This window comes from Serinus canaria, chromosome 10 (assembly GCF_022539315.1).
Source record: "Serinus canaria isolate serCan28SL12 chromosome 10, serCan2020, whole genome shotgun sequence".
Lineage (NCBI taxonomy): Eukaryota > Metazoa > Chordata > Aves > Passeriformes > Fringillidae > Serinus > Serinus canaria.
The window spans coordinates 19,947,094-19,973,111 of NC_066324.1; the positions used below are offsets into that span (position 1 = coordinate 19,947,094).

At 52.7% G+C, this 26,018-nt stretch overlaps 1 protein-coding gene across 1 annotated transcript in view; it reads right to left on the reverse strand.

Moving 5' to 3' along the window:
* Window positions 1–26,018, reverse strand: part of LOC103823181 (uncharacterized) — a 115,370-nt gene that overhangs the window by 64,783 nt on the left and 24,569 nt on the right. The window contains exon 3 of the mRNA XM_050978567.1: window positions 20,825–20,994. Within this exon, the coding sequence (XP_050834524.1) occupies window positions 20,825–20,994 (170 nt within the window). The remainder of the gene's footprint in view (window positions 1–20,824; window positions 20,995–26,018) is intronic.

The following is a 26,018-nucleotide window of genomic DNA, read 5'->3' on the forward strand; positions in this document are numbered from 1 at the left end:
CTACCCAAAACCCGGTAAAACAACTCTCCATCACCTCTTTTCTAGCCAAGCACCTCCTCCCTATTACCTCTTTTCCTGACAAACCCATCCTAAACCTCTCCAATATTCTCCACTGGTTATCTGTTTTTAAATCCCTCAATTGGTTTCAATGCTTTCCCTTAAATCCTCAAGACATTCATAAGGTAGCAGAGAAGATCTGTAAGAGTTTCTGAAGACAGGGAGAAAGTTCTCCTAAAACATTTCATGCTATACTCATTCCCAAATGTTCTTTAATGTTTAAAAACAATGACTTCAAGATTAAAGAGATGCTCCAAATTCTGAACACCAGTTTAAAAGCAGGATGCAACAGGAGCTTCCAAAAGGGTTTTACCATAGGGAATATGTTCCCTTTCTTGGAGAGTCCTCTTGTCATTGAGAGGAAAGGCAAACCAGCAAAAGCAGTGACAACACCCAGATGATGCCCTGTCCCTCTTGGGGACAGCAGGACACCATTCCCGATGGATCCTGGAGCAGCCCATCAAACAAGACACATTGCACATGCATCCCCTTGGCAATGAGTCACTTGAACTGCTGGACAGAACATTTTCCACTGCTAATACCAGCTTTCTCTTCTGATGCTGGATTAGTAAAGCTGCTGCATCCATCACACGCTTAAAAAGACCATGTGCAAACCTGCCTCCCCCTGGGGCAGCTCCTGGGGGGCGAAAAATGAGCTCTCTAGTTAGTGGTTAATGCTTGGAGACCAGATGCAACTTTCCAGCAAATACAGTGGGAAAGAAAAATTCATGACACAGCCTTTCATTGAAAATCAATAAAGCCCAGACCTGCCTGTGATGTACACACTCAATTTATTCCTCGCTCAGCTCATTGCGTCTTCACCACCAGCCCTCTCACATCAGTCAGGTCCTTGCTGCAGGACACAGTGTCCCTGCCCACCTCTGGGTCATGGCACTGGTGTCACTAGAGCCACGCTAGCGTGGGGCTGTCACCTCCCTGAGCCTGGCAGTCCCAGGCCCCTGGCTGCAGCAGGGCAGGCCATGCTTCTGTGGCTATGATCCAGCCCCACAGCATCCCTCCCCACAAAATAGCCAGGAGTGACAGTCCAGCTGTGTCCAGTGGCAAAGACAATTCCAGAGTTTTGTTCCATCTCCCAATGGGTTCCTATATCTACAGCATGCACTCTGGATTTGCACTTGGAACACCTCTGTCTTGAAAATACATCTTAATTTTCCCCTCTCCCCAGCAGCCAAGAAACCTTTCTGAAAGTGATGATGGAACGAGCCATCCTCCTGAGCCAAGTTAGGACATCCTCCAGTCCTGCCTGAGTCCTATGCACAGGAACCCCATCATTTGTCCTGTCCTGCTGCCCCTTCCCCACTGAGGAGGCTTTGAAATCCATGTGAGACACCCAAAATCCCTGCAGCTTGAGGCGTTAGCCTCTGCCTTTAACCATTTTTTCTTCCTCCCCAAATCTCCCTGACAATGCAGAAAACAGTCCCAGAAAGGAGGGGGGTCGGGGGTGTCGTGTCCCTGAGCTTTTCCACACCCAGCTAAACACCTCAAAATTCTGGGGAGATGGAGAAACAGCTGCTCTTTTCTGATGCTGGGGTTGCATCCTACATCCCTCCTCAGCCGAATCCTCACTGGATGCAGGAGGGCAGCTGAGGGATGCAGGCAGGGGAGAGGCAGCACAGTCTCCCCTCCCTCCATCTCTGCCTCTCCAGCACGGATCCCACACTGCCACCCTCACCCAGAGCCACCACAGCAGGACCAAAGAGCCGCCCAGACACCAGGGTGAGGGGCTGATGCCAGCCCAGCCCCAGAGTGGCTGCCTTTGGTGCAGGACTGGCTGTGGCTGGCTGTGAGCAGAGCTGAGGGGATCTGGGGAGGGGTGGGTGTCCTGCTGTGCTGGGGGCTCGAGCAGGGCTCTGCAGCACAGCCTGACCTACTTTCTCGGGCGGTACAGTCGCACCAGCCGCAGCGGCAGCGCGGGGTTTCTTTTCTCTCTACCACATACACACGGCTTCTTCAAAACTGGCAGTGGCATCACGGTGGGGTCCCCTCTGTGCCACCACCTCGAAGCCTTGGCTGTCCCCTCCCTCACCTCCAGCCAGTCCTGCTGCCTTTGAATTGGTGCCCTCCTTTCCCTACCCTTTCCCAAAAAATTCATGGCACATCTCAGCCAAGAGGAGGATTTATTGATCGTCTTATCTGTGTCTAATCCCAGCCGGAGCGCGGTGATAAACGAAGGCGGCTAAATAAAATGCTTTCCTGCAAGGTCTCTGTGTGGAGAGCAGCTGGCTGCTGGCAGGGTGAAAAGTGGGGAGCAACCCCCGGGGTCCCCAGACCCACTGTGCAGGGAAGAGCAGCCCAGGATGGCAAAGGCCTTGAAAAAAGGAGTAATGTGCTGTGAACACCCATCCAAAGCTGAGAACAGGGGTGGGGCACAAACCAAACCCCAACCACTCCATCTAATCGATGGTAAGCAGTTTAAATGCTCTTTCACTGCAGTTCAGGGAGCCCTAATTCCAGGCGTGACCTGAATCTCTTCAAAAAGAGAAGGGAGGGGAAGCTGGCAGGCAAGGAGTGGGGAAAGCCAGAAATGCCAGGGATGCTAATTTGTCCCTGTTTCCTCTCTGCAGAACAGCATCTGGGAGAAAAAGCACCTGCTAAAGAGAAGGGATCCCCGTGGAGCAGAGATCTGGAGGCGCGTGCTCGCAGCAATCCCTGTTACCCAGCCTGGACTGGAAACGCTTGACGCAAGAGCAGGATGACGGATGCTTCTGTCTTTGTGAGAGCAACCTGGGGTGCCAGTGAGCACTGAGAAAGCAGCCCACCCCAGCACAAGGAGGGAGCAGGGGAGCTCAGCCCAAACGCAGTGTGGCCGTATCCAGGTCAGCTGGTGAGCCTGCTGGGAAGCACGGGCTATAAAAAGCACAGGCAAGATGCTGGAATCATCCTGGAGCAGCGAGGAAGAGGTGAGGATGGCCCTGCCCTCTAAGTCAGCAGTGCCAGGGTGGCAGTGGGCTGCAGAGGATGGCAGTGGCCACCTAGGACCACGGGCAAGCACCCTTCTCCCTGGGATTTCCAAAGTAATGGTCCGTGAGACAGCACTGACTAAGAGTTACTGCTGGCTCTCCAGAGGGAGATGGAGTGTGGAGGAAGGGGGACTGAGGTGGCCAACAAGACAGGGTTGGCAGATGGAGAGATGCAGTTTGGCACCCCCAGCCCTGACTGAGGAGGCGGAGGTGGAATTGCCATCCCCTGCATCCTTCTGGGCCAGTTACAGCGTGGTTGTGCTCCTTCAGCCGGGAGATGCCATGGGGAGCACCAGCCTGGGACCCCACTCTGCATGGAAATACCAGGCTGGGATCCCATTCTGTAAGGAAGCACCAGCCTGGGATCCCATTCTGTATGGAAGCATACATCCTGGGTACACTGGAATGGGGACAAATCCACTGACCAGACAAGCCTGTCATCTCAGCCTGTTCCTGGACAAGGCACATGCATGTGGCCAAGAGCTTTCCTCTAGCTCAGCATGGCCCCAGATCTCCTACAGACAATGGACAGAAGCAGGGCTTGCTACACTGAGCTTTCAGCTCAAGCTGTTCCCACCCTGCTGCTCTCCTGCCACCCAGCGTCATGGTGTTCCCACTGCTCTCCCAAGGAGAATCACAAATCTGCCTGCAATCCCTCCTTGGAGGCCTGAGCTTTGCCAGACCTTCTGGCAAGCACCACAGACCAAAGGGTTAATGGGTGATGAGAGGAAAAGGTTGTGATGCCTGTTCCCCACTCCCCACCACGTCTGCCCCTGCAACAGGACCTGGATGGGCAGCAGTCACTGCAGCCCTGCCCCCCAGCCCCAATTTCAGTAGAGCCTGGCAGGGCACACAGGGAGCTGTCAGGCCCTATCATGACTCACACAATCATTTCTCCCTTCAAGCCAGGAAAAAAAAAAGACATAATAAAAAAAAAAAAAGTCGGACAAACGTTTGAAAAACTGGAGATAAACAGAGGAGAGAGGAGATGGAAGCAGCTAATGAGGTCCCTGGCCCCGCCAAGAGGTGTGAGGAGAGCACAGATGCTCCTTGGCCGGCAGCAATCCCACCCGTCGGGCACAAGGAGCACACGAGGGACAGCCCTGCCTGGCACAGCCCTGGCAGCATCGGCAGGGACCTGCGGGCAGCTCCGGGGAGCCATCCCCAGGGTGGCAGAGCAGCTGGCCCTGGGGCCAGGACCCCCAGCAGCCCTCGGGCGGTGTCTGCACAGCCACACACAGCTCAGGGATGGCACAGGATCTGCACAGCCCCACACAGCTCAGGGATGGCACAGGATCTGCACAGCCCCACACAGCACAGGGATGGCACAGGGTCTGCACAGCCACACACAGCACAGGGATGGCACAGGGTCTGCACAGCCACACACAGCACAGGGGTGGCACAGGATCTGCACAGCCACACACAGCTCAGGGATGGCACAGGATCTGCACAGCCATACACAGCTCAGGGATGGCACAGGATCTGCACAGCCACACACAGCCCAGGGGTGGCACAGGGTCTGCACAGCCACACACAGCTCAGGGGTGGCACAGGGTCTGCACAGCCACACACAGCTCAGGGGTGGCACAGGATCTGCACAGCCACACACAGCACAGGGATGGCACAGGATCTGCACAGCCACACAGAGCACAGGGGTGGCACAGGGTCTGCACAGCCACACACAGCACAGGGGTGACACAGGATCTGTACAGCCACACACAGCTCAGGGGTGGCACAGGGTCTGCACAGCCACACACAGCACAGGGGTGGCACAGGGTCTGCACAGCCCAGGGGTGGCACAGGGTCTGCACAGCTCAGGGGTAGCACAGGGTCTGCACAGCCACACACAGCACAGGCGTGGCACAGGGTCTGCACAGCCCAGGGGTGGCACAGGGTCTGCACAGCCACACACAGCTCAGGGATGGCACAGGGTCTGCACAGCCACACACAGCACAGGGGTGCACAGGGTCTGCACAGCCACACACAGCACAGGGATGGCACAGGGTCTGCACAGCCACACACAGCACAGGGATGGCACAGGATCTGCACAGCCACACACAGCACAGTGGTGGCACAGGATCTGCACAGCCACACACAGCACAGGGGTGGCACAGGGTCTGCACAGCCACACACAGCACAGGCGTGGCACAGGATCTGCACAGCCACACACAGCTCAGGGATGGCACAGGATCTGCACAGCCCCACACAGCACAGGGATGGCACAGGGTCTGCACAGCCACACAGAGCACAGGGGTGGCACAGGGTCTGCACAGCCACACACAGCTCAGGGATGGCACAGGGTCTGCACAGCCACACACAGCACACGGGTGACATAGGGTCTGCACAGCCACACACAGCACAGGGATGGCACAGGATCTGCACAGCCATACACAGCACAGGGATGGCAGGATACCATCCTGGCCAATGGAAACCTCAGTGAGCTGCAGTGAGCAGACTGGGGGCACTTCCATATTTATTTTTCTCCCCCTAATGCTCGGTCAGGAGGAAGCCAGAACCCCAAGCCTGTTCCCATGCAGACCATCAGCTTCCCTATGACTTAGCAAACCCCTGCCCTAGGGACTGAAAAAGGAGAAAAGCCGAAAAATCTTGATTCTTATAGCTAAAACCAAATGTGTCACCTTAGTAACAAATTGGCCTGCCTGCCTGGCAGAAATTGCTCTGTTAAAATATATATCCATATTATTCTTTTTGAGCTGCCTTTCCCAAATCTGTTCAAGAATGGGGAAGTTTTCAAGTCCCCATGGACAGCAAGTCTTTCTGCTCCCTTCCCAACACCCAGCAAGGTAATTATCTGCCAGAAGCCCTGGGCTGTGCCACGGCTGGTTACACTGCTAATTAGCAGAAACAAGCCAGTCCCCTGGGGCACACCAGGTCCATCCCCATCCCTCTCTGCCTTCTTCCTCCTCCTCCTCCTCCTCCTCCTCACCCTGGAGGGCATAGAAGAGCATCTTGTGTTTAGCACTGGGAGGGCCTTGTACTGCTCCCCTGGGTGCCAGAGGTGCAAAGGTACTCCTGCCCACCCAAGGGACAAGGGACAGAAGGACCCCAGGAACACCTATTGCCAAGAAGATACTCTTGCCATGAGGCTATCAAGCATGTGAGGACACCATGGAGAGTGTTACTTCTGGTGGTACCAAGAGACTTACAAAGTGCATAACTTAGAATCTGTTTTAGCCTCTTCTGGAGGGATACCTAGGAAGTGGAGGCTTCCCAAGAAGTCTTTTCTTCCCAAAATGAAAGGAAAAAAGCTCTAATTTTGGAGGCATTTAAATCTCTCCCCCAGGACTTCTCTAGTTTTCGCTCCTCACTAGCTTCCCTGTCTCCTCACCAGGTAAAAGTCACATTTAAATAAGCCATCAGCTTTGCCAGGAGGGCAGAGCTGCACACTGCCAGAGTGAGCACCGGGAAGCGGAAGCGGCACAGGAGGCAGGAGTGGCACTGGAGGCAGGAATGGCACTGGAGGCAGGAGTGGCACGGGAGGCAGGAGTGGCACTGGAGGCAGGAGTGGCACTGGAGGCAGGAGTGGCACGGGAGGCAGGAGTGGCACTGGAGGCAGGAGTGGCACTGGAGGCAGGAGTGGCACGGGAGGCAGGAGTGGCACTGGAGGCAGGAGTGGCACAGGAGGCAGGAGTGGCACAGGAGGCAGGAATGGCACTGGAGGCAGGAGTGGCACGGGAGGCAGGAGTGGCACTGGAGGCAGGAGTGGCACTGGAGGCAAGAGTGGCACAGGATGCAGGAGTGGCATGGGAGGCAGGAGCAGCACTGGAGGCAGGAATGGCACGGGAGGCAGGAATGGCACTGGAGGCAGGAGTGGCACTGGAGGCAGGAGTGGCACAGGAGGCAGGAGTGGCACAGGAGGCAGGAATGGCACTGGAGGCAGGAGTGGCACAGGAGGCAGGAATGGCACTGGAGGCAGGAGCAGCACAGGAGGCAGGAGCGGCATGGGAGGCAGGAGCAGCATGGGAGGCAGGAGCGGCACGGGAGGCAGGAATGGCACGGGAGGCAGGAGCAGCACAGGAGGCAGGAGTGGCACGGGAGGCAGCCATGGGCAGCGCTGGGAAGATGCCCCTCGTGCACGTGATGCGTCGGGAGGAGCATTCCCCAGTTGATGCTGGCCCAGCGTGATGGGTGGGAGCAGTCAGAGCCCAGCCACCCTACCAGGATGGCTTCAGGCTGCCAGGATGCCACGCCATCATCCTCCTCGGCAGCAGCACCAACAGGAGCTCAATGGAACTTGCAGACAGGAGTGTTCCCCACCCTTGGATCTCAGAGCACGCACCGGATCGCTGATCTGAGGAACGCGGGCAGCACCTTGGGCTCACCTATCCCTTCCCGATGCTTTGGTGCAAGACGTCCGAGGCCCCACACCACAAGGAGCAGGGACCTTGGATCCCAAGGGAGCAGCAACAGCAAGAACTGGGGCTGTTCTCAGCATGTAAGCTGAGAACCAGCACCAAAAGCTCCCAACCTTCACAGCTGAAGCTACTTATGCAAAGCTATACCAGGACTCAGAAAGGAACTCCAGATCATCACTCCAGGGGATCCAAGACTCTGCTGGACCGTACACACAAGCTATGCTCCTTCCCCCAGAGGTTTCCTGCTTGGACTGGATATCCCACCCTGCCCCAGGGAGCCCTGTGTAGGGCTGAAATAGCCCTCAGCTAGCCAGTGCAAGCCCAGAGCTTGTGTGTTCCCAATCCCTGCCCACTGCCTGCTTGTTTCAGCTTTCCCAGGAGATGCACAAGGGGATGAGGCTGGTCCTGCATACAAGGGCTTCCCCACAGAAAGAAATCAGTGCGGCATCTCCTGCTATTAATGGGCAGGATCCCAGGCAGTCCCTGGAAACACCAAAAGTGGATTGAGCACAGGACTCATTCCCATTACCATAAGAAAGACAGGACTACCCCCCCACACACACACTAACCCCCCTCTTTTGCAAGACTCTGGGACCCCCAAATGTGTGGAGCTCCTCAAAGGCTGCACCACCCCAGTTGGACAGGAGGAACAGGCACTCACCCGGGCAATTCAAGCTCCTCTTCCCATTCCCCCCACTCAACCAAGAGCGAGACCAGCTTGCAAGCCAGCGCCCGCTGCTCCACGCTCACCTGTGCTCTGCCCCTCCGGAGAGCGGCTTGGAGCTGCTCAGCCTTTGCAACAAACTCCCTTCCGCAGCGAGACATCAGCCTTTGGGTGCTGCCTGCCCCTTCCACGCGCTGGCTGCTCTGCCTGCCTTGGGGATTTTTTTCCTTTTTTCCCTTCCACCCCGTAGCGTTTTGAACGTGCAGATGCCCCAGCTTCTTAAAATTCAGCCTGGGGGCGTGGGAAGTGTTTTGGAACATGCCCAAGCTGTCTGCTCCGTGCGTGCACGCTGCTAAAAACGATCCACCTACTGCCCCCATCTCCTGCACCGCTTGTCAGCGCCGCCGTGCCTTTCCAAAGATAAGGAAGTTTACACACGCAGCCCGGGAGCAAAGCCCCGGGAGCAATCCCATGGGGCAGGGGGAAATTATCTGCTCAAGCACCAGGCAGACTTTCCACGTAGCAGTGGACAAGGAGCAGAGTGGCAGGTCTAGTGGAAGAAGCCCTTGCACACACTAGAGGGTGAAACAAGATTCTTAAGGCCCCTTCAAACACAAAGCGTTCCATGATTTTATGATGGACAGCCCTGGGAATAATGCCCTTGAGCCAGCACTACCTCCACCCCCCTGTGTCACAGCGAGGATAGAGCACCACTGCTGGCACAGGCAGAACACATGAAAAAAACCAATTTACTTGCTCTTGAAGGATGCAGTAGCAGGGGAACACAGCCACCCTCATTACCATGGGGGCAGCATCATGGGCTGCACTGAGAACATTTAGGACACCCAGCTGGGCAGCCCTGCCCGACAGCTGAGCGTGTGTGGCAGCACGGTCCAAGGGAGCGGAACGCAACTCCTCCCCAGCAATCCTCAAGGGCTCCACCAACAAATAATCGAGCCACAGAGATTTGACAAATTAACCTGTAAAACATTGCTGGCAAAGCCCAGCTTGTCTGAGACAGCAGCAGGCAGCTCTCAGTGGGGCACCCAACCAGGGTAACGGAGCAAGGCCAGCACACACCAACTCAGAGCCTGGCTCCAGCCACCAGCGTGTTTAAAGTAAAAGGGTATATAAACCACTGAGGCCTGGATTTGGTCAGGAGAGATAGGCTGAGCCCTCCTGCCACATGCACAGTGAAGGCTCTAGGTCCCCAAGAGAAAAGGACAGCAGGGCCAGCTCCAGCCCAACAGCCTGGCTCTGGATTCAAACACAAGCTGCTCAGAATCATTGACAAGGTTGCTTTTTCTTTTGCTTTTAAATCCCTCTGTCAATCTGGCCTTCAAGTGCTCATGAATCTGTTCAGGGCCGTCTCCCCCCCCACCACATCACTGCTCTGCAAATTTGAGTGAAATTGATATTTTCCTATCAGAAACATGAATTTTCAAACACACAGAACATTGGATTTGAAAGCTGACTTTTGTTGGGAAGGTGCCTGTCTCTTTGTTCACAAAAGGGCTCATTTTTCCTGGAAAAGGGCCCAGATTTTGAGTGAAAGATCAATAACATGCAGAAAACGGGTCCTTTTATTTAATTTTGCCATGATACTAGAAAGAAAAGAAAGAATCCAATGCTTAGACTGAATGACTTCAAAATATTTTGCATTTGTTTACCCCAGTACAGTTCAGAGGAACTCCATGGGAAGGATGCAGCCTTTGGGGCTCCCCTAGAGCATCCCTTTATCACCTGCTGGTACCCCACTGGGACAGCATCCCTGGCACTGCTCCACACCAACCCCAGTCAATTTTTGGGAGTATTACTAGAGATTTAATTGCTGTTTCCTCTGCCCTGCCTTGTCCAAGGAGCTCTCTCACCACAATGTTCAAGGATGACCTTCTGCCTACACTAACTATGAGGAAGGATGAATCAAACTTAAATTGCAATTACAGCCAGGGTGGGGGGAATAAAGGAAAAAAAAAAAAACTACACCACGAAGACACAGCATTCTAGATGCCATGCAACAGTCATGACATGCTGCATCCTCCCCATCCATATGGGGGAAAACTAACACTTTGGCAAATTTATGAGGATGTGTGAAAGTGATTATATTCCTGAAAATATCTCAAGTGGAACGGCCTACCTGGCATATTTTGTTAGTCATGAAACACGCTCCTTCCACCGACTGTAGTTTGTGGCTTTCCATCTGCTTAAATACTTTAAATACTGAAAGTTTCTCCTTTTTTTTTTTTTTTCTTAAGCTGAAATAGCATGCCAGCAGCAGAGTGCTGACTCAGGGGCACGGGACGAGGACATGCTCAGCACCAGCAAAGGGATGCAGAAGATGCCATGCCACAAGGGCAGGAGAGCAGAGGATTCACCATGTGGGTGGTAAGTCCTGCTGCCCCTGGCCAAGAAATGCAAGAGGTCAGCTTGTGTTAATTAATTAACTGAATTAATTGAATTAGTGTCCAGCAAGGGAGCACCAAGAAAGAATATTACTTTGGGTCAAGTATGGACATGAAAGGGAAAAGGTTAAAGGAAAGAAATGGCACTGGTTGGCCATTTTAATTTCATTTGGCCAAGAATAAAAAGGCAACAGTTGTAAAGGTTACAGGTCACTGCTGCCAAGCCCAGATTTTAGCAAGATGGGGTTTATGGGCACTTGCTCCAGGACAGTCAGCACCCTGATCCCACCAGTTCCTACTTTCATGGAGAGTGATGCCCCTTTTGTCCTGGCAGAGCTGGGGAAAAGGCTCCAAGGCATCAAGGGGATCCAGGGCTGCTTCTCTCCTGCCCTCTCCTGCTCTTTAGTTCAGAGTTTCTATTTTACAGCCCTGGCTGGAGCTTCTATGGCCACAGTGGCTGGAAGTGGAGTGGGTCTGAACAGGGATGCAGCCAGAGCTCAGCACTGGTGCAGAGAAAACCCAGCCAAACACCCAATATCAAAGGAGATGGCCAAGGGATAGCCACAGCTGCAGAGGAACATCCCCTAAAACCCCATTCCCACCAGGGAGGTGCCTTTAGAGGCTTGAGGGTAGTGAGGCCCTGGCACAGGGTGCCCAGAGCAGCTGTGACTGCCCCTGGATCCCTGGAAGTGTCCAAGGCCATGTTGGACAGGGCTTGGAGCACCCTGGGACAGTGAAAGGTGTCCCTGCCATGGCAGGGGGTGGCACTAGATGAGCTTTGAGGTTCCTTCCAACCCAAACTGATTTTATGATTCTACTATTGTGTACCCTGGAAAAACTTGGAATATCAACACTGTGATTTATCCACCAAGGGATCATTTTGAGTCATCGAAGCAGTTATCTACTTGTTGCATGAAGCAATGGCAATTTGCCCCTCAAAGCAACAGTGAACAGCACTCAGGGTGTAACTACAGTGCAACTTCTCTTTGCCTGATTACAGAGAATGATCCAAGTACGGGAGCACCTCGGCCAAATCACCTCCCCCGGGGCGTGCAGGCTGTGCAAGAGAAACCCCAGCCACAGACACACATCAGCTGCAGCAGGGACCAGGGGAATCTGATGAGCATTTTCCCAAATGGCAGTGCAAAGCTGAATATTAGGTGATTTGTGGCAGATTTCCTCCAAGAGAAAATCTCTCCTACCATGGTGGTAAGGTTTTCACAGCTCATTTGGCTTCTCATTTGCTGAACGGCTTTGAGCTGTTCTCCCTTGCAGGACAAGGCCTCATCATTTGTGTTTTCTAACAGGGTTTGTTTTTTTTTTCTGCCTAGAAGAAAACCATCTCTCCTCCTGCTCTCTGTGAGCCTAATTCTGCATCTCCAGCTGACATTCAAGGGGTCTGGAGTTACTCTCACTTTTCAAGGGGATAAATAATCTTGGAGGGCAGGGGTTTTTTTCAAGATCCAATACCCAGAGAAGGAGTTTCTCCTTCCAAGTGCAGATAGTCCCTGAGAGAAATAATCCCATGGGAAATAATCCAGTACAAAGAGGGTTTATTGCATCTTTTCACAGGCTCTTTCTCACTGACAATTGATGAGTTCATAGCTACCAATATCCATCAGAGGGTTTATTTTATTTCTTGTTAGAAAATAAAAAAGGCAGAGCCTAAGAAGAGTAAAACCAGCCACGGAGACTGAAGACTGACAGGAGCTGCCTGGCAGACAGTGAGTGAAAATGCTCTGACAAGATGAAATGTTTTTTCTTTCATTGAAATCACTCCCTTTCCGAATGACTAATACACAGCTATCGCACCATGGATATTTCCAGAGTGATGAGATGTTTTTAAAATATCTCACTGTGCCTCAAAATATCTCACTCTGGCTCAATAGATCATCCAAAACACCACCCACGGAAATCATAAATAAATAGATACTATAGTGCTGTAAAAGAGCAGACTGGCCAGGGCCAGGTCAGCATCCTTCATCGGGCAGTTCAATGAGGCCACTGAACCACCCCCCCCGGCACGTGGCTCCTGCAGCCAGGCTTTGTGGAGGTGGAGACACCGAGCCCTTGCAAATGGAGCTGGGCACCTCCTACTCTCCCAGCACCTTCACAAAGCTGTCCTGTACAGCTCCTTGATGACACAGATATCTCCTTCAATGAGCAAACTGGATATAAGAGGTACAGGGGACTCCATGGTCCACTCAACCGCCCACACTCAACAGCACAGCGGCCACCAAGAAGGCAGGTGACATTCTCTGGCACATGGGCCACCCCTGGAAATCCATGTGCCCTCTCAGGGACCCCCACTGCCTACACAACAGCTTCAAACCTCAAGCTGCGGGAACCAGAAACACTCCCTCCTACTCCCTGCCCCAAAACACATCGCTCCCATCGGGAAAGGGACACCCACAGCCTGGGCACAGCTGGCACTGGGTGACATGCTGGAGAGGGTGACTGCCAGCCCAGCAGCCTCCACACCCCCTCACCCTGGGTGGCAGGGACCAGCCCAGCAAAGCACCCACTGCAGAGCCAGGAAAATCCCCCTCTCCTGACAAAGGGATTGAACCAAGCCAGGAAGCTCCTGCTCTCCTGACTCAAAGAGATTGAACCAAGCCAGGAAGCTCCTGCTCTCCTGACAAAGGGATTGAACCAAGCCAGGAAGCTCCTGCTCTCCTGACAAAGAGATTGAACCAAGCCAGGAGCTCCTGCTCTCCTGACAAAGGGATTGAACCAAGCCAGGAGCTCCTGCTCTCCTGACAAAGACTCCAAGGGATTGCAAGGACTGAACAGTCACAAAGCTGCCCCCAGGAAGCTGATTTTTTTATACATTTGGATGCACTTGCTCCAGGCTTGGAGAGGGGAAAAAACAGCAAAATGGCAAGAGGAAATCAAGGAGCAGGACTGACTTGCCTTGCATGAGCTCCAACCATTCTGTGTGCAGAGAGGACTCATGCCAGATCCTCATGTCATTGTCCTTCCTAAAAGGAAGAGGCCAGACTCCCATCCCAGGCTTGGATCCCGGTACAAAGACAACTCTGCTTGGTAACTCAAGCAAAACTCCCAGAGAGTTGGAGTGCAGACATATTTTTGAAAGTTCCCTGGATCCTGGTACACACAGCTTAGATCCAGCCCGAGGAGAATTGTGACTCCCAAAACCTAAGCCCAGCCCAGCCCCAGTTCAGTCTACAGAAGCTGAGTGTCCTTCTTCTCTGCCCTAGGAATCAGGAATCACTCTTTGTTTGCTGATTGAAAGCAAAGAGAGCAAATCATTCTGAGGAACTGAAAATGGGCTCCTTTGCTTTTCTCAGCAAGATAAGAAAATGGTTCAGATCACCCAGGCTGTGCTACTCCTAAGTTGTTTCCTCATTAGTGTCATTTTCTGAAGTACATTTTGAAACTCTGGGTGATGATGAAGCAGCTTTTCAGAACAGGAGTTAGAATATATCCTTTGGAAACCACAGACAGTCTGATACTTGTAGTCTTCTTTTCAAAAGAGCTGAAGCTACTTGTCCAGCACAACAGGAACTGGTAGATTCCCTGGGCTCAAGGAAGGAAAACACCTTGCCACAGAAATTCAATCCTACTGCTGAGGTACATGGGAGCATTGGGAACCCAGCAGCAATGCAGCCTTCACAGAGCTCTGCCAGTTCCTGTCCTTCCTGTCAACCTCTGCTTGGTTTTTCCCTAAATTTCCCCTTCTTCCCAGTGGGAACAGGCAGCACTGAGAGGCTGCAGAGAGATGACAAAGATGCTGCAAAGGCAGGAGGGAGAAAGACAAGGCCTCGCATTTCCAATGAAGACAGCTCCAACATCTGTCCTCAGCCACAAATGTATTCACCCGCACAGACACACTCATCAGATGAGGCTCTAAAATATTTACTGCCCAAATATCAATCCTCATAAAGCCAGGCAGCCATTTGGGCTTGGGGAGGGGGAAGGAGACGGGGTGGGTTGTCAATAATGTCATAACCACGGGCAATTTTATGTATCTCTGGAAATGGCCAAGGAACACGCAGCTTGACAGATGTGCAAACGGGTAATGCAGGCTCCCTAGTTATGAGCATGAGGATGTCAAGAGGAATAGATGAGCAGTAATTCAAAGTATATTGGGCTTAGAGAAGTACATGGGCACCGTAATGAATGCGGGATGGGCACTGCGGTGGAGGGAGGGCTGAAGGAGGATGAAGAGGTAGTGGGGTGCTGACTGGAGAATGCAGCCCCTGTAGTGCTCCAGAGTGACTGAAGGGACAGGGGACCAGGCTGGGCATTTGGTGGCTTGTCACTCTGCCATAGGGTGCTACTGCACCAAGGAATGTGTCAGCCTCTCTGCTGCTGCCAGATGCTGGACCAACCTCCAGGCTCCTTCTTCCTCTTTCACAACTGCATCTCTACACAAACCTCTCCCACCACTGTGCCACCTTTCTTTTCCCTTGCTCTGAAACTCAAAGTTTTAGCCAAATACCCATATTTTTTCACCAAGAGTCGAAAAAACCCTCACCAAGGAACCCAATTATGTTTCAAGTTTCGTCTCAGCAGAACTACAGCTTTTTTTTGCCTTCATCTCCAAACTAGAAAACAAACCCGACACCGCAGCAAGGGCTGCCGCCGCCCCCGGCACCCGCCTGCGAGGCGCAGGCACTGCTCACACCTCTGACTGTGCCTCGCCCGGCATTTCCCCATCCCACCCCGGCGGGTTTTAAAAAGCAGCATCACACAGACGCGCACGACGCCCCCGGCCGCACGCTCCCGCCCCCTGCGCACGCTCCCGCCCCGGAGCCACGAATCCCAGCCGCACGACGCCAGCGAGGCTGGCCGGCTTCCAGCACGAGGGGCTGGCAACAAGGAAGACCAATTGAAGTAGGGATGGGATGCTGGGACTCCTGCTCAGGTGTTTGGTTTGCCGGAGGAGCGGGCCAGCGCGGTGCAAAGAGGACCATTACCGCTCCCAGCTGACCTCGCTTGGCCAGCCCAGAACAGCGCACACGGACATCTCAGCTCCACTCATTTTTCCGTAAGATTCGCCTCCTTCAGCACTTCTGGCAGTGAAATTCCCCCTCTCCCACGTCCTCCAATGCTCTTTGAAGGGACGCAGTCATTGGCTGTGGTGGTGGAGCCACGCACACCCTTCCTCCCTCTCAGCTCCTGTGGAGAAGTTCATCATTTTTCCACACCCTGGTGCTTTTGGAGCTGGGGGGAATTACTCATGAAGGCAAGCAGGCACCCCACACATCAGCAATCACCATAAAGGTGGTTTTTCCTGTGGAAAAATCCATGAATCACTGTAAAAGTCAGTCAGGCTCAAATCAAGCCACACTACTCACCATTGTTTATTAAAAAGAATTAATCACCAATCTTTTTCTTGGCTGGTTTTATGAAATATGACTTATCCCAACCATTCACTACTAAGTTGTTACAATATCCAGCTGCAAACATCCTCTGTGTGTGCTCTGGCAGCCTTCCCTATGGCTCACGGAGTGGCACAAAGTGCTGTTAGGTCAAATGACCAATGGCTAAAAAAGCTTGAATCCTGAAGGAATATTTCCTACAAGAGTCAGGCCCCAAATTTTCACTCTGAAGATACACTGCTGGCACTGGCTGCTCCTGTGAATGCACTGCTCAGTGAAAAGTCCTGCTGGAGCTGAAGAGCCCTGGGGTGTTGCAGTCCTGGGCAAGGGGTGACACCACAAGGAGGACAGGGCACAGGCAGAGCAGGAGCTGACACAAACACAGAGCACAGGTCCTCTGCCTTCCATAAAAAAACATTCTCTGCCACCATCCCAACCAAGCCACACACAGGCAGGTACCACAAAGGGGAGGCAGGGGCTGGCATCACTCTGCATGGGCACAGCAGCTCTGAGCTAGTGAGACAACCAAGCAGTAACAAATCCTTAATGAAAAAAAAAAAAAAAAACAACTCTTTTTCTTTCCAAAAAATGTCCTTGTTATAATTTCTTTCTCCTGGTGGCACCCTCCTGTGCAAAAGAGCTCGGCCATGACATGGTGTAAGAGCAGGAAACTTCAATGCCCACAGTTGTGAGAGCAGAAAAGAGATAATTGCACTTCTTACAGCAGCACTAACTTATCTTGGGGAAACTTTCCCTGCTAATGAGGCCATTCTGTTCAGACATTCAGCAAGAGCTGAGAGGGCTGGTGCTGCTGCCAGCCCATCGTGGGTGCAGGCAGAGGGCAGGCAGGGTGGGAAAAGCAGCCCAGGAAACCACCACCATGGTCCCAGCCTCATCACTTTGCAGCTTACTGGAGCTCAGTTTTCCTGACCTGGCTTTAATTTATTTCTCTTCAAAAATAAAAAAAAAGAAAAAAAAAAAAAAAAAAGAAAATCCCATTACATCAGCTATTGTCTCCTCTGCCTCCTCTTGCCTTTGGCTACATCTCCTGGTAGAGCTGCACCTGCCATCCAACCCTAGGCCTCTGCAAAGGATTTTCTTTCTGTATGGGTGCCCACTCCCATACAGGTCCCGGGGAGCCCGTGGCTGGCACTGCCAGGGGCAGCTGGGGACAAGCCTGTGTGTTGATGAGTGCCAGCTGCTGAGCAGGATGCCTGGGCTGCAGCAGCTGGAGGCAGAGGTAGCTATTTGTGTACTCACCTGGAAAGGCAGACATCCTCTCATCCCTTGCAGAGCTGCTGAGAAACCAGCTCCTGGCTTTTTTCCTCGGAGTTTAACACCACCATACTCCAGCTACTATGAGCAGATGCAAAATCCCCTTTCCCTTGAGTGCAGAAAACCCCATAGCAGGAGCAGAGGTGAGACAGCTCTGCAGGACAGCCAACTTCCAGGAAAAATGCTTGGAAGGTGGCAGCTGCAGCCAGATGGGATTGCATCTCTTGTTTTGAAGGGAACCATGGGACAGTGCCTGCAGTGTGCCTCTGCTTTGGCACATCCCAGGCTGAGCTGCCAGCACCAGCCTCGCTCCTCATTGGCATGCCAGGCATGTGCCCCCCACCGTGGCATGGGGCTGCTCTTCCTGCAATCTGTGTACCCAAGCAGCAGCACCAGGAAGGCTTGGAGAAGTACAGGGAGAGTGGAGAAAAGGAGGGAAGGGGGCTGAAAGCCACAGCTGAGCATAGCAACACAGCTTAGGCTGCAAATCCAAGGCTGGCAGTGTTGCTCCAGTTGCCTGCATGACCTTGACAAGCTGCAGGGAGGAAGAGGAAAGCCTCCGATGGCAACTTTGTATGCTAAAAGGGACAGGGGAAGTCAGGCAGGGGACAGAGGGGTGGGTGCCATTTGAGATGTGCCACCCCAGGAACAGAGCACACCAGATAGACCAGGCTGCTTTTACCTCTGTCTCAGCCCCAGAAAGGCAGCTCACAACCCACAGACAGCATTTTGTGGGTCTTGGGTTTGTTCCCACGGGAGCACATGTGTAGGAAGAGGTGAACACCTCGTGTCACTCCTCTGGGACCCAGCACAAGGCAGTAGTAGGGGGAGTATTCTCTGCCTGTGCTCCCCAGAGGGAAGGGCAGCCAGCCCTGTTCTGCCAGGCAGAAGACACTACCAACACAGAGGCAGGCCCCCGAGATCACAGCGTGTGTATCTTGAGAGCTCAGAATAAATATTTAAAGGTGGAGGGAAAAAAAAAACCTGCTTGTCTCTGTGAGCAAGTTCTCTGTCTTTGCTCTGGGATTTGAGACAGAGACAGAAGAATGACAAAGGAGACACAGGTTTCATCAAATCATGGGCACATCAGAAGCGATGGCTTTCACATGCCAGCTTTGCTGCAAGACAAATTCTCTCCCAGCCAGATGCCTGACAACCCCGACAGCCCTCGGGGACTGCAGGTCTGTGTTCCCTCAGACACAGGGGCTGCAGTGAGCCCACCTTCTTATACCTCTCCACTCCAGCCAGGGATGGGAGCCAGGCTGTTCCCCAAATCCCTTTCCAAGCCAGTAAGAGCTGGTCCTGACCTCTGGGGACATGTGACCCCTCCTTGCCCTGTCCTGAGAGAATGTACAAGGTGATGGGCTCTGCATCAGAGTGTTGGACAAATGTTCCCAAATCCCTGTCCCCACAGCAGAGCTCTGTCAGAGGAGCAAACCATGGCTCAGCTTTCTCAATGCCTCACATGAGCAATGGCTGGGGGGAAGGATGGGAGGTGACAGCTCTGCTCAGCTCCCAACAGCCCTGTGCTGGGCCATCGCTCAGAGGCAGTGGCCAGAGCAGCCACAGAGAACGGGATGTTCTGTATCACAAGGCTGTCCTTAGGATGCTTTTATTTCCAGAGAGAGCTCATTAGTTCTGGTTGTGCAGGAGTTCAGGGTTTTTTTCTCCCTGTTACTAAGAGCTGGAAAACTCCACTGAAAAACATCTCTGAGCACAAGTGGAACAAAGACAGGGCATGGCGGGGAGAGGAGCAACTAAACCAGAGATAATCAAAGCTGTTGCTGCAGCCTCACATCACTGACAATCTCCATCTCCTTTGGATTTCCCAACTGGACTGGTCTTTGCTTGCTCAGCCCCACTCACCATTGTGCCAGGGCTGCAGGGCTTGGCTCTGCTCGGCTCCAAGGGGGAAGAAGATGCAGAGGAGAGTTTGAGATGGCAGGGAACTGGGCTCAAGGCAGCCCACTGGATCAGATGGGATGCCAGGAGCTAAAGGGACTTGCAAATTCACTAGCAAGGAGGAAGGCTCTGTCTCTGGCACTGTCACAGGAGGGGTTTAACACAGGCACATCCTACCCAGGGATGCTCCAGCTGTGATGCCTTGCTGCCATCAGTCTGAAGCAGCCGCCTCCTTACCAAGCCCTGGCACTCCTCTCCCATCACCACACGGTTCAGCACATGCTGCAGGAGATGCAGCCAAGAAATCACGTACCAACAGCAGGAGATAAGCCACCTTCCCAGATATGATCACAGGCCCCATTATCTCCTTAACCCTTCTGCATTCACTTATCCATCCCAGATCTATTCCTCCTTATCTAAATTCTCCTCCTGTTCATTCCCATCTCTCACCATGGTTGGTCTCTCCAGAAGCGAGGAGGCAGCGGGAGAGCCTGATGCCCTGGGCAGCCACTCACCACAGCTAATGGGATAGGCTCTGATTGACTGGCCCCAGTGATTGAAAGTTAATAAAATGTTAAAAGCAGCCCTATAAATCACCCATGCAAGAAGTGACCTGGACAGGAGGCCTAACGAGTTAGCAGAGGTTTTATTTAAAAGCCATTTGTCTGAGAAGTGCAACACAAAGAGTCAAATAACTCTTAGGAAAACAGCAGTGATGGAGATACTGGGAGGATTAGAGCTAGCTGGATATTTACAGCCTGAGGATGTCAGTCTTCCCAGTGCTAACTGGCCTCTGCTTCCCAGCTGGAGCATCCCAGCTGATCCCAGCTCCAGGCAGGGAGCTCCCAAAGTGAACCAGGGCAAGGCAGGTCACAGTCCTGACTCGTACTTTCAAGCTCTCTGGGTCCACTGTGACTTTCTCACAGACCTCTCAAAACAGGAGTCTCATGTCCATCCTGTGACAAGCTGGTAGCACCCTCATCTTCCTCCAGGCCCCAGCTCCCCTGCCTATGTGTAGGATCACACATAGAGAAGCTGCTATTCTCATATGCTACTGCACACAGCTGACTTCTCTGTTTGCATGGAGAAGCTTGAAAACAAGAGGCCCCAAAAATCTCAAACTCCAAAACCACCCCAGAAATCATGGTTTTGATTTCTAATCCCGATTTTCACTCCTCTTCCATGAATACTGATTTTGCACCCATTAGGAGGGCAGCTGGGCCACATCAGTCTCAGCCCCTCCCCACCAGCTGAGCTCTACTTCTTTAACTTTAAAAAAACCCTATTGCCAACTGTAAGGAGCAGGTGAGGGTGTTTCCCTGGGAGAGGGACTTGGCTCCCACCCAAATGCCCTGCCCTGGCCATTCCTTACTCTCCCATCACAGGAAGCCTCCAATACCCCAGAGGCCTTTTACAGCTGGGAGGAAAGGTGGCTCGTGCTGGGGAAGCCTCCAGAGCATCGTTAAGAGGAAAATTATACACAATTATCCTCAGGAGGTACATCAGGGAAGCAGAGGCAGTCCAAAGCACCAGTCCCACCCAAGCCTGGCTCCTTGCAGCAGCAGAGTAGTTTCTAAACTATGAGCAAATTCCAGTGGGATACAGTCTGCAAGGAACAGGCTTCACCAGCAGCTACCCCACCTTCAAAATCACCTTTTAATTGCAAGAGAAGTTCTCATCCCCAGGCCAGCACCTCTCCTCCCAGCAAGACAAGGGGGAGAGGAGTAGGTAAGAGATGCAACAACACAGCAACAACCTGATTGCATTTGAATTTGCCAAGTGAAATTGGGTTGCCTTTGCTTTTCACGGACATCCTTACCTTGAGGGATGCAGGAGGCTGGGTGCAGGTGCAGCCTGTTCTCCTGGCCAGCGATGAGCACCTTCCAGGGGGGCAGGGAAGCCTAAGAGTGCCGGGGGGCTGTGGCTGGGAGGCTGCTCCGGTGGCTCTGCGGGCACTGAGAGCTGCTCATGGCTCCAGGGCACAGGGGGCTGTGGGTGGGAAGGCACAGAAGGTGTCAGTCTGGAAACACCCAGCCTCAAGCACACACCAAGCAAACCCAACCCCACAGAAAGGCTGACTTCTAAGTTAGGAAGGTGAAGAACTTAATATATTGATGTTTTTCTGTACTGCTCTTATTTCCCCACCTCCCTGTCATCAAGGAGAGGAAACCAGTGGGATCTGCTTAGATCTGGACATGAAGCAGATGTGGATATCTGAAGAGGTCCAGCACGGCCCAAGGGGCTCCTGCCAGGCCCAGGAGGATTCTTGGGAGCAGTTTCCCAGCATCATTATTGGGGAAGGAGAGAAGGCACAAGCTCACCTGGGCAAGCAGCCCCTGGCCTGTGCTGATGCACGCAACCATGAACATGCAAGGGAAGGACCCTCCAGTTCAACTGGCCCAGCCAAAGGGTCTCACAAGACAAGGGGAGCTCTCTGTATTCCTCACAAGTCAAAGGGTTCCACTGGCACCTAGGAAAAGCTAAAAGAAAGCAGATCCTTGACCTGTCAATCTGTGATCACTCCTCCCAAATTCAAAACTGAAAGGGAAGCAAGACCCTTTGCTGATGGAGGTGGTACATCCACTCATCCTCTAACCAGCTTCAGCTTCATATGCAGCACTATCCTCTCCAGCAAGAGTTTGATTTAATACATTTATTTAGTGGTGAGGTCCCCAAGGCAGAACTCACATCCTCTTTTTGCGTCTCAAACAGTTTTGAGCAGTCAGTGTTTAACAAATTAATAATAATGTGATGGCACCTTGAAAAATAGACTGTCCTGTCCTCAAAAAAGGAGCCACGTTTCCCAATTACTTCAAAGGGCACTGCTTCAGACCTCGCTGAGCAAATGGCATTTCGGTGCAGCCACCTTTTAATGGCAATGATGTGATCCTGCTGTGGCTGCACTCACACAACTGTTAGGGTTGAAAGGGACCTCTGGAGGTCACCCAGTCCAAGGCCCCTAATTAAAACAGACCCTTAAAAATTAGAAAAGCACTATTACACATCTCCTAAATGGCGGTGTTACTGAAAATACAATGAAATAATTCCCACCCTGCCACGAGGAAGGTGAACAACGCCGGGGTGGAGGTTGGGCACAGCGGGACAGAGCCCCCCGAGCCCGCAGGCCCCACTGTCCCCTGCAGCACCGGGGGCCCATTGGGACCCAGGACCAAACTTCGGGCCACAAGGCCAAACCCATCCCTGCCACCTCCTGCCCACCCATCCACCAGTGACATCAAAAGCCACCACAGCCCCACGGGGACCCTTCCCATGCTCACCATGTGCCCCATGGAGGAAAAAGCGGCTATGGGGGTGCTCGCCTGTTCCCCCCGTCCCGCAGCCCATGGGAGCTGCACTGACCTGTGGGTGCAGTGTCACAGTGTCCCCGTGCCTGCAGGCTGGCCCTCACACCCATATGCACCATCCAGCATAGCAGATGGGTCAGGCGTATCCCATCTCCACCCATTTCCACGCTGCACAGCGTGAGGGCAGGGGACAGCAGGGGTGGAAGCGAGTTAAAAACACCTCTTAGCTCAGGTATTTTTTAGCAGCCATCCCCTACCCGAGGTCTGCCATCCTACCCCAAGCTGGCAGCTAAGCTCAGCATCTCTCAGTCATGAAAAGTATTCACGAGGTTTGCGGTGGAGGCTGGCAAATATTTGCCAAGGATTCTTCCAAATCTCCAAGCCTGCCATGAGCTCGCTGCAAATTTGTTTGCTGATCGTGGTCCTTGCACTAATTTGCAAATGGAGAGCAAAGAAAATGCCGCTGTATTGTGTAGGAGAAGATGAACAAGCAGGATCCTATTCCATGGGGAAGGCAACCCCACCGACCCTAACGAGGGCTCATTAATTAACACCTGCAGGACTGGTGAAACAACCAGCTCCTGATGCTGATTGTGGCCAGGGAAGTGATGTCTCAGCAAAGACAGCACCAGGAAATGGGAGGATGCTGCTAGGGATGGCAACAGCAGCACCTGCAGGCTGTAAGACCAGGGCTGGCCCCGGTCTGACCTGTCAGTGTGGCAAGTTGCAAAGAGGTGCTGGGAAAGCATCCTCTCCCCTTCCCTGCTCCCTCCCCAAAGCAGTTCCAATCAGAGTTTCTCCTGTGGCTTCGCCTCTGATTTTGGCACCTCACCAAGTTCCAGCCCAGGCCAAGCACATCGCTAATTAGCTGCACTAATTAATCACAGTTTCCATTGTTTATTCTTTTGTTCTCGCACAAACGCCCATGCTGCCCGGTTTGGTGAGCTGCCATGGCATTCATGGAGGACCAGCACAGCTGGTGGAGCTGACCCCAGGGAATGTGGGTCACTGGCTGCTGGGCTCACTGCTGGAGACCAGAACAGAACCCATCCCTGGTCCTGCTGGAAAGTGAGTTAAAAGCCAAAGACATCAATTCTGGCCTGAAACAGTACAAGATTCACAACCCCTCTCACTCCTCCAGCCTGGAATTCCTCATGCTAGCACAGCTCAGACCATATTTCTGAAACTTCCAGGAGCTGCTGGTGGGTCATTTAGTCCATTCCTCCTTTGGGAACTGGGATTTACTGTGCCTGAAGCATGCCCAATCATCATGCCTGGCCTTCAACATCTCCAGCAAAGCCAATTCTACAGCTTCCCTTGGCTTCCTGAGGCTGCTGCCACCACTGTCAGGGCACAGAGTGGGCTGCCACCATCCTTGATCCCTCCTGCAGCCATCAGTGCCACAGCCCATTCTTCCTCTCTGCAGCCATGAGAACAGCTGCCTGGCTGTCACTCCATCAGAACCCCCCCAGGGAGACACCCCACACTTGCTCCCAGGAGTGGGGACAGCAGGCAGAGCTGGCACACAGCTCTGGTGCAGAGGCAGCCATCCATCCTCTCCCCAGCTAATCCCACCGAAATCCTGCCTTTGTGCTCATCACATCCACTGCCTGAGCATTAGGCACCCGCCGAGCCCGAGCTAATCTCTGGAAAGCTCCCTCACCCAGGGGGGTTCTCCTTCCCTGGGCAGCCCTGGTGCCCCAGAGGCACAGGGGGACAGGAGGACATGCTGGCTGTGAGTCCTTGCCAGCACTGGCATGATGTGCTGGGAATTAACCTAACAGCCACTTTGCTTGCTCCCTCTTGTCAGGGATTTTTTAACCAGGTATTCTTTGCAAAAAAAAAAAAAAAGACACCAAAAAAAAAAAAAAAAAAAGAACTGTTAGTCCAAGGGAGTCTGTGTTGTTAAATACAGAGAAATCCAAGTCTGAAGTCCAACAGAGGCCAAGGTTTCTGGGCTTTGACACAGCTGACAAGCTAGAGCACAATGAGAAAACACGCACACAGAAATAGCCATGCAGGATAAAGGATTTACTGCTCCTTTCACAGAAAACAAAAGAATAGGCTTAAACACTCCATTTAGGAGTGGTAAAAAAAAAATAAAGATAAAAACCAGATCTGCAGGAAAAATATTTGAGTACAGGATTACCAGGAGGTGAAAGAAAACCAGATCCTGCCTGTCCTGGGTGCAGCAGGGCAGCAGCATCCCCATGAACCCTCTCCCCAGGCCCAGCAGCAGTGTGTGTGTGCAGTGAGCACACACACAAAACACCAGGTCTCACCTCAGGGCCACCCAGTCAGTTCCCTCCTGCCCTGAGTCAGAGCATCCCAGCACAGCCCACATTCCTGTCATGCCAACATCTGCATGGTCTCGCCTCTGGAGCATTTCTCCTGGGCCGATTCTGGCTGCAGGATTGCCCTCTTCACTCAAATCCCTCTCCAGGGTCCACTTCCCCAGTGCCAACCACCCCAGCTAATGAGGCTGAGGCTCCCTGCCTTTCAGACAGGCTTTTCCATGATAGGAAGGCTCCAGGCTCTTGGCTGCCCTCCCTTTCATAAGGAAGTTATCCCAGAACACCTCTTGGGACCTCAGCTGAGGAGGCCTGATGGAAAGAGAGCTAGGGCTGGCAGGGGCTTTGGAAACAGCTTCCTCCCATCATCTCTCCAGGTGTGTCCTCATTGAAGAGGGAAGTTTTCAGTTCCCTCTAAGTTTCCTCTAACTTGTGATGAAAGAGAAACTCTTTGGAGAACAGACAGGAACCCAGTTTCCCTGATGAAAGTACAGCAGTGGGATTTTTTGGGTTTCTTTTCTTTTAAGTATCTTCAGCCAGAACAGAGCTTTGCAACCAGGCAGGCAGAAGGTCTTACCCTTTCCATGGCAGGAGACCAAGTCTCCCAGCTGGAGACCAGGACAGAAACCAATCCTGGTCCTGCTGGGAAGTGAAATAAAAGCCAAAGCCATCAATTCTGGCCTGAATCAGCATGAGATTCACAAACCCACTCACTCCATCAGCCTGGAATTGCTCATGCCAGAGCAGCTCAGACTGTCTGTGTGGAACTCCCAAGAGCCCAGGGGCTACTGGTGGGTCATTTAGTCCATTCCCCCTTTGGAAACTGGGATTTACTGTGCCTAAAGCACACCCAATGGCTACGGTCAAGCCTGGCCTCCAACATCTCCAGCAAAGCCAATTCTACAACCTTCCTTGGCAGCTTACAAGCTGCTTAATTGCCCTGATAGTTATGCATTGAGGGTTTTTTTGTAAAAAGCAGCTGATTTCTCAGCAGCAACAAATACTTGGGAAAGCTTTCTCTCTGGCAAACTCTCTCTATTGTTCATCTCTTTCACATAAAATGTTCCTAATGAAGAGGGAAAGCAGGATCTTGGCTTCTTTCAAAACAATCTGAAATATTATATTAAAAACATGCGCTGAGTGTTGACATATTTAGCACATTGCTTTATAAAGCAAATTGCCCAAGCTCATTCAGAGCCTGACACCATTAAGACAACACAGAACTACATGACTGGGAGGATACCACTGCAAGAAGTGCCACTCTGGGGAGCTGTGGAGCACCTTGGAGCAGCCAGACAGTCTTGACGCCATCCTAGTGAGAAGTGGAAGCCACCAGCATCATCCCCTAAGAGAGGAATGCACAAGCACTGCTCAACCTGCTAATGTGACAGCTACAGCAGGTTTCAGACCATGAATC